Source organism: Neofelis nebulosa, chromosome 5 (assembly GCF_028018385.1).
Source record: "Neofelis nebulosa isolate mNeoNeb1 chromosome 5, mNeoNeb1.pri, whole genome shotgun sequence".
Lineage (NCBI taxonomy): Eukaryota > Metazoa > Chordata > Mammalia > Carnivora > Felidae > Neofelis > Neofelis nebulosa.
In genome coordinates this window covers 89,989,688-89,998,967 of record NC_080786.1, presented here as the reverse complement: position 1 = coordinate 89,998,967, position 9,280 = coordinate 89,989,688, and the positions used below count along the sequence as shown (strand labels likewise).

Here is a 9,280-nt window from a genome sequence, read left to right as displayed (position 1 = left end):
GCCATCCCACTGATAGGGAAATGGCCTTTTCACTTCATCTGAAGTTCTACATACCCTGAGCATAACCTCCACAGCTGACTAATTGAAAGATGTCTAGTCAAAATGCTAGAATACAATATTAAAAAGAACGTCAAATCATGGAATGACCAAAGAACTTTTAGTCAAATCCTCACATTTTATAACTGGAGAACAAAGTTCACACAGAGAAACAGTAGCAGAACCTGAATCTAGGTCTCCTGATGCCCAGTCTGCCTCTTTTCATGGTCCTTTACGGCCTCTATGAACAGTCCTGGCTTCAAGGACAAGTGAGTTTGTGGTAAGTGTGAACTGTGGGGCAGCTGAGACCACTTGGCTGGTCAGAACCTCAGCTTTGAAGAACTGCTCACCAGCTGGACAGGAGCTGGGTCCCCCTGACCTGTCCTAATACGATGCTACTCAACACCAAGAATGACCATGTGAATACTATTTGGAAATGAACTATAGCCCTAATATGATCTGTAGTAGAATATAATGGCTAAAACAACTTTAACAAGATTTTAGGAAGTGATAATCTAATTGCATTCTGCTTGATAACATCACATCTGGAGTTCATCTGCTCATTGCTGGATTTAAGTTTTAAGATATTGACAAACTAGAGGACATCAAGACAAGGCAAGCAGGATGGGAAGGGCTCTCTAAATGTTGTTGTAAATCAGGTTATACAGTGCCCTCCAGTTTTCAAAGTGCTTTGCCTACATTTATCCCTCCCACAAGGTGGTAAAGTAGGCTGGTAGGATAAATTATCCCTGCAATGGTGACAGAGTTAAATAAACGTTTCACCCTATCTCCCCTTCTAAATATTAAAAAAATCTGTGGCTTCTCCACAGCACAAGCAGTGTGCAGATGTTTGCTAAACAAATGAATTTTGCTTCAGAAGTGAATAAAGGGAATAAAGAATAAAAAACACAGGGAGGTTAATGCCAGGGGCTTAGATGTGTGTAATAAAGCTATCAACTGTTGCATGAACTTGCCGACATCAAGAGAAAATCAAGTGAAGCCGAGATGACCATTTGTCAGGGATTTAGTTAAGTCCAACAATTGTTATGAACTGCCTACTATATGACAGGCACCAAGTGCCATGAGGGGTGTCAAAAATGAATAAATCCTGGTCCCTACCCTTGAGAAGCATGCAGGGTAGGAAAGGTTGATATGTAAACTGATACACGCATCATTGGAGGCATATACAAGGTACAGTCGTAGTACCAGGGGTTTGAAGAATGTGGAAGAATTTGTCAGGAGGAGCCTGGACAAAAGGGTGGTCCAGGCAAAAGGAATATATGTGGTGTGCTTGGGATCTTACCAGTAGCAGGTATCCCTGTAGAAAAGATTCCTTCTTTGGGTGTAAGTGTGATATAGAGGACTTTTAAAGTTCTTTCAAAAACCCATCTTTAAGCCCCTCAGAAGTCCTTAACATCTTGCTCTCTCTGATTATAATTCTCAGGGAGGTCCTACTCAGGCCAACTGCTTTCAATAAGAGTGCCAAATTCTCTACAAATGTTGTACTAAAACGTCAAAATATGAGGCACATTCAAGCAATTGTGAGGAGGAAACCAAAAATTAACAGATCTAAAAAATGATTAAGGGAGTGTTCGCTCACAAATCAAATCCAGCTTTATCTGGTGGTATGCTTAAATTCTAGATTCCTAAACAGAAGTCTTGAGAAGGGGCTTCTTACCCTAATAATGGAAAATTAAACCAATTCTATCATCTTTGTCCCCTTCCCATTTTTCTTCCAGCACTTATAACTTCTGTTCCTTTGCTTGTGCCCCACTGTAATGTAACCTCCTTGAGGGCAGAGAAAACGTCTCATTTATTGTATTCTCAGAGCCCAGAATAGTTGCTGGCAAATATTAGAGCTTTCATTTCATGTATTCATTTAATGAAGGAATCCTTAGCTGAAGAGATCACCCCACGATGTGAGCAGTAAATACTAAGTTGTGATTTGGCTGATGCCCTTTCTCTCTAATTACACTTTGCAATTCTGCCCTCCTCTCCACGTGGTTGAAGCACGCCTTTATAACTTTTAAGGCACTTGACATAAATGCCACCATTAGTGAAAAGAAAAGATTTTTGCAAGGCTTGCTAAACTCCAAGAGCGGCAGGAATAAAGGAAGAAAGTGTACAAAGTACTTCTTTGGCTTCTTTGGCCCTTAGGATCTCTACACTTGGTCAGACAGAACCAGATGCCCTTCAGTAGTATTCACAAATACTAAATCCATGTTGACATTTGCACATTATCTCCACAGATCCAAGACAGGACAGAACAGTGACAAAATGTTGGAGGATGGTTCTTTCCCATTCTACACTGAGTTCACCTTCTCAGAGGCTGTGGAAACCTCACTAATCTGCTTTTCACATTCTGGGACATATGAAAAGGCTGTGTGTGGGGGTGCTGGGATTTGGGGCCAGACTGACCCTTCTGAGACTTACACTGACTTCTTATGTGAAGATTTCTAAAGAGGACTACTGAGAACAGGCATGCTGTCTCTCCTTTTTATCCCACTCTCCATTATCAGTATTGTTATCAAGACTTAATTTAGAACTTGACCAAGAATTTTATCTTTCACTTGAGACATTGCTCAGTGGACTCAAACTGATCAAATCGGAAAATTTGGGAGTCATCTTTGATTTCTCCTTCATTTTCTATCAAATCACCAAGCCAACTGAAAATCTTTCAATTTCTCTCTCCTTTTTCACTTTTATTGCCACTTTTATTTCTGTTTATTGATTTGTCTGGACTACTGCCACAGCTTTCTAGGTGGTTTCCAGCCTCCTCTTCCTCTAATCTTTGCGTATGACCACTCAATGCAATTTTGAGAACACCCAGTTTTATCTGGTGATCCTCAATTAACAACAACATAAAAACCACCACCACCAAATATTCCCAAATACCCAATGACTTCATGGTTAGTGATTATTCCTCAGCCTCTAGCTCAAGACATTCTAGTCTGACCCTAACTATTCTAATTGTGCTATCATCATCTACTGTTACCATTATCATATACATTTGACCCTTGAACACAGGTTTGAACTATGCAGGTCACCTTATACGTGGATTTTTTTTCCCGATAAATATAGCACTGTGAATGTATTTTCTTTTCCTTGTGATTTTAACATTTTTTTCTAGCTTATTCTAAAGATACAGTATATTAATACATGATAACATACAAAAAAAAATGTTAATCGATTGCTTATGTTATCAGTAAGGCTTCTGGCTAACAGCAGGCTATAAGTAGTAGAGTTTTTGAGGAGTCCAAGTTATACATGGATTTTTGACTGCAGAGGGGCGTTGGTGCCCCTAACCCTTGTGTTGTTCAAGAGTTAACTGTAGTAATCTTAGTCCCTCTATTTTATAGTCAGGTTGGTATACCTATCATGTTTTTAATATACTACTCAACTCCATGTTTTGATGGTACTTTATGGGTAAACATTTTGAGGATACCCACATGATTATTCAGATCCTATATGTTCTTAAACATCCAAGTGAAGTTTCTTTTCTTCTAGGCCTTCCTCGACCATTTGTTGGCTTCCTTGTATTCTAAACTTCTATGAAGCTCACTGTCTATCTCATCCTTTTTGCTAGAATCTTATTCCACCTTGAAATTTAACCCAATTTTTCATGTTTCTGTGCCATATGTGTGTCTTATATTAAATAAAGAGTAAGCTCCTGGTAAGGCTTCTAGAGGATTTTCCAGTCTCTTCTTTTTCAATCACATTGCTAACCCTAATTAAGTGAAACTTATGGAAGCATTTAATAATTTTCTTTGCACATAAGAATGCCCAAGGGGCGCCTGGGTGGCGCAGTCGGTTGAGCGTCCGACTTCAGCCAGGTCACGATCTCGCGGTCCGTGAGTTCAGGCCCGCGTCGGGCTCTGGGCTGATGGCTCGGAGCCTGGAGCCTGTTTCCGATTCTGTGTCTCCCTATCTCTCTGCCCCTCCCCCGTTCATGCTCTGTCTCTCTCTGTCCCAAAAATAAATAAAAAACGTTGAAAAAAAAAAAAAATTAAAAAAAAAAAAAAAAAGAATGCCCATCCTGTTTTAAGGGGAAAATTCGATGCTCTTCTTGTATTATCATATAATAATCTTAAGAATTTACTTCTGCATATGAATAACAATTGAATATTTCGGCATGGGCAGATGACACAATTTTCCTCCTTCCTGTATTTTATGTTTCTGAACTGTACTTCTGAACTTATATGTTAAAGAGTTGTGGCCTATTGCCTCCAAATACATCAGTTGATTAATTTATGAATACTAGAAGAAAAGTTAAAAATAGTCATGGACAATCCTGTGAAAATAACTGAAGATTCATTTAATATTTTTAGACTTAAATCTCTATAAAATCTGGACATGCCAAAGAGATTATATCTGGGTCCACCAGAAGATGCAGCACCAACACTTAAAAACTAATAGGGAGAGATCCTGCAGTCAGCAGAACACTTTAATGCTAAAGCCTGCCCAAGCACTCTGCAGAAAGGTACCAGGCAGTGGACCTATAGGAAGTATTAGTGACAGGACAACCCTCAGCCTTCTTTTTTTTTAAATTTTTTTTTTCAACGTTTTTTATTTATTTTTGGGACAGAGAGAGACAGAGCATGAACGGGGGAGGGGCAGAGAGAGAGGGAGACACAGAATCGGAAACAGGCTCCAGGCTCTGAGCCATCAGCCCAGAGCCTGACGCGGGGCTTGAACTCACGGACCGCGAGATCGTGACCTGGCTGAAGTCGGACGCTTAACCGACTGCGCCACCCAGGCGCCCCCTTTTTTTTTTTTTTTTTTAATTTTTTTTTTCAACGTTTTTTATTTATTTTTGGGACAGAGACAGACAGAGCATGAACGGGGGAGGGGCAGACTCAGCCTTCTAATTGCTCAAATGTGCTGCTCACACAGATGGTGGTGATACTGAATAGTTAAGAACTGCTAGTAGAGAGAAGCAGAAACTAACTTAATTCATATTATTTACAAATAGAGAATGTTCTCAGCTAATGGGCTGAAAAAGAGTTATTAGTGCAGAAACGCAGAATTATAACCAGTGAAAGATTTAAAAACTCCTTTATGTTCAAATATAATAAGGACAAAAAAACCCAAATAAACATTTCTCATTTATTTAAAAACACAAATTTCCCAAGCTATGACTTATCTATTAGCATTTATCAGTCTGACTTTATTTTTAAAAGGTCTTAAACACCTATTCAGAATAAAACAAATAAAAGTGCCAAAGTTTTAAGAAACCATACACTAACTGAGGATGTTATCTATATTTTCTTGGCCCAATCAATGTTTTTTAAGAGGCGGAGATATTGGCATTTTTCTCTTAAAAGAAATGTTTATACGTAACACTAGCCTGTAGCACAGAGCATCCCACAGAAAAACACGATGCCATTAAAAAACAAACAGGAATCCTGAAAGAGAAAAGAAAGCCTAGTTTGAATACAATAAATTGTACCCAGAGACTCCCTTCCCATTATTCTTTAGGACAACCAGAGAATCCTGACCTGGACCCTTAGCCCATCTGGGTAAGAAAAGACCTCAAACTGCTAAGTACTAAAAATATTACTTGTGATACTTTCCCAATTACCTGTAATTGTCTTCTCTTAACAAATGTCAATTTCTTAAGATGACTTGTTTGTATAAGCTCCAGACTGTCAATATATTCTAACAATAAATTTATTATTCATACAATTAATTATAATACATAATTAATATCCATTTCGCTAAAGAAATTTAAAATATACATTCAATTGTAGCCAAGTTCTATTCTTAAAAAGAGGTACTCAATCCCTTTTCTTCTGAGTTCATTTCTCCAAAAGACCAGTCCTTAAGGACTTCTGGAGTCGAGCGATATTGGCATCCAGCGCTGCAAGGCCATTTCGGAAGTCTTGTTCATCTCGAGAAGTGAACGTTGAGAAAGAGGAGATGCTCCAGTCAGACGTCAAGTCAGAATTAAAAAAGCTACCATCGGAGACAGCACTACTTTTCACTTGAATGCTGCCGCTCTGACAAGCAGAGGGGCCATGACATGCCGCCAGTTCTGGTGGCTCCTCAGGGGCGGCAGGTATCTTGCAGATGGCTTCCTTTATTTTCTTGAGGAGCTGCTTGTCTTCCATATCAGGTGTTCTGGAAAGTTTCTCAGGGGTATCTTCTGCTTCCTTTTTGGAAGAGGAACCAACTCCGGGTGCACACGATTTAGTTTCTTTTTCAGAGACAAGTCCACTGTTGCTGACCAGCTGCGGTGAAGCCACAGTGATCTGTGGCTGGGGGGATAATCTCTTAGATAATGGTGATTTCTTTTTAGAAGTGCTTCTAGCAAATGGAATGTAAATTGTATTATCCAAATTATACTCATCGTCTATTAAAGTTGTGACTTCACTCTCATCAGAATCCTGTTTTGAAAGGGTAGGAATGATCCCAGGGGCTGATACTTCCTCCTTGTTCCTTGTGTTACCATGCTGAGGGCTTTTGGAGGGCAGAACATTTCCGTAAGGTCTACCTGGTTCTATGTTCTCCTCATTGTTAACTGTAGAAAGTGGCTGTGAATGTATGAAAGCGTGATCTGTTTCTAACTTATTTAGGTAGCTCATTATGGAAGTGTGAGCTGGGATTGGGTCACACTTGGGTTGTTTTTCATAAATGTTCAAAAGTGATTTGGTAAGATTATTTCCAGACTTGCAGCGAGCACTGTCCATACTAAGATCTGAGAGAAGCTTTGCCATACTGCTCTGTAAAGTTCTGTTAAGAAGAATTCAGTACACTAATTATTCTTTTTACCGGTTTCTTTCATTTATTTGTTTATACAGCTTCTTTAAAAGAAAGGATCTGAGGCAAGCCCCTGGTTCATAACATTGAAAAAAAGTAACTAAAAGCAAAATTCAAGGAATGAACTCTGGAATGAGTACATTACAATAAAATCAATCAAAGATCTCAGTCTGTATCAAATCTAATATTATGATATTTAGAAATAGAGGCTCAGTATTTTTTTCTCTTAGTGTATCAAATGCTTTATTTTTGAGCAACATTGTAAAATGGTGTGAATTCTGTTAGTAATTAAGCTATTTCTCTCCATTCAAAAGATATATGCAAAGGACACTGGAACAATACTGGGAAAAAAGGATAGTTAGAGATAAATTCTGGTATAATTAGGTATGACCAGCAGCTAGGTACCAGAAGTGTGGCATACGAAAAACCACTCAGGGTCACATACTATCATCGCTAGCTGTGATCTTGGGTAAGTCACTCAACCTTTCTGAATCTCAAGTTCCTCAATTGCAAAGTGAAGGTATCCACTTCAGAATTACAACGAACATCAAATAAGATAAAATATGAGGGTTATGTGCTTATTATCATTAGCACAGCTTCAGGCTATATGGGTGTTCATTTGATGGCAGCTTTTATTAGCAGACCTATTAAAGCCATTTTCTATCAAGCTTTTGGACTTTTTGAATTGAATCATATATATATTCTTACGTATCGATAAAAAAAGAAATACATCAATTTTTAAAAAGATACAAAGGACATTAACAGGAAATTTTGAAAGATTAAAAGTAGCCAGTAAGCATATCTTAAAAGTTCAACTTTTAAGTAGAGAAATTCAAATTTTGAAAATGTGATTATTTTGGAGGAGGCCTATCAAATTAACATAGTAAAATAAGAATAATACCCACTGTCAGAGAAGCTTGAAGAAGCAGGTACTATCAGTGGGACACGTACACTGGTATAACCCTTCCCGAGAGCAAACTGGCAATCCATCAGAAGACTTAAATATTTGTATATCTCACATTTTTGGATCCACTGATTTGCACTTCTAGGAATTCATCCTATATATATATATATATATATATACCAAGAGGCTGTACCCAAGATATACTTGCAAAGATATAATTTATAATAGAAAATAGGTGGATTTAGTATCTTTATCTTCAAACAGAGTAGGATGATTTAGGTAAATTATGCTCTAATTGTACCATAGCTATTTATAGTTGTGTTGTAAGGAATATTTGTTGGGTCCATTATATAAGGTTAAATTTAAAAGAGCAGTCCATAAATAACATGGATACAATACTATTTTTTTGTAAAAACAGTCACACACGGCCAAATAAAATACTAAGAGGAAATCTATATTAAACAGCGGTGATTATATCTCTGGATATAGAATGAGTGGGTTTTTTCCTACAGAAGGAAAAATAAATTTTTTTCTAACCTGGCTTACTTATTACACTGTCATCTTAAACATACTCTGAGTTCTGACTGCTCTTCAAATGGTTATGGTTCTTACCATTTTTCCTCATGCCTTTTCAAAAAGCCAATGAGCTATTATTAAAAGAAAAAATATGCTGTATGAACATATCTTTAAAAAAATTCTGAAATGATCCACTAATTAATTCGATCAGACTACATACTGGAACTTTCATTTTTATTTGTTTTTAGAAAAGGAATACTTATGTTGAGGTTTCTTTCCAGACTTAAATAAAAGTATTATCTTCACTGTGAACAAAATCAGTGATGAAGAAAGGGAGAAAGGGACCATGACATTAATAAGAGTTGAATCTCTGGAAATTAATAGCAATCATTAAGCATCCGATTTATAAACAAAATGTGACTCACCATTATCTCTGAAACTAAAAGAAAAATCTCTGTAAGTAAAGACATGACAGTATGTCAAAAATTTAAAGGAAGCAATACGAGCACCTGAATAGCTACAAAGTAGATATATTTCTGTTTCTATTATATGGGATACACTATTTATTTAATTTTTTTTTTTAAGGTTTTATTTATTTTTGAGACAGATAGAGACAAAGCATGAACAGGGGAGGGGAAGAGAGAGAGGGAGACACAGAATCGGAAGCAGGCTCCAGGCTCTGAGCCATTAGCCCAGAGCCCGACGTGGGGCTTGAACTCACGGACTGCGAGATCGTGACCTGAGCTGAAGTCGGACGCTTAACCGACTGAGCCACCCAGGCGCCCCTGGGATACACTATTTAAATACACTGATTTTTAATGCTTAGAAAATGGACACATTTTTACAAGAAATTCAAGGTTCTCAGCTACTTATAAAAATATACTAATTTAAATAACTATCAGCACTAAGAGTGCTCTTAGAAGCTATTAGAATATTTACTACTTATTTACTGAAAATCTATTAATTTCCTCACATTTTAATGGTTTTGTAACATGTGTTGTAGTGAATTTTTGAAAAAGTGATAAGGATATATTTCAAAATTATTCAAGGTTTCAGAAAGGAGAG

The 9,280-nt window shown here is 37.5% G+C and overlaps 1 protein-coding gene across 3 annotated transcripts in view; it reads right to left on the bottom strand.

Annotated features, from left to right (window-relative positions):
• Positions 1 to 5,122: 5,122 nt before the first annotated feature.
• CCDC14 (coiled-coil domain containing 14) overlaps positions 5,123 to 9,280 on the bottom strand; it is a 53,666-nt gene continuing 49,508 nt past the window's right edge. For all 3 annotated transcript variants that reach the window (XM_058731146.1, XM_058731145.1, XM_058731147.1), the window contains one exon: positions 5,123 to 6,768. In XM_058731146.1, the coding sequence (XP_058587129.1) occupies positions 5,835 to 6,768 (934 nt within the window). In that variant the 3' untranslated portion in view covers positions 5,123 to 5,834. The remainder of the gene's footprint in view (positions 6,769 to 9,280) is intronic.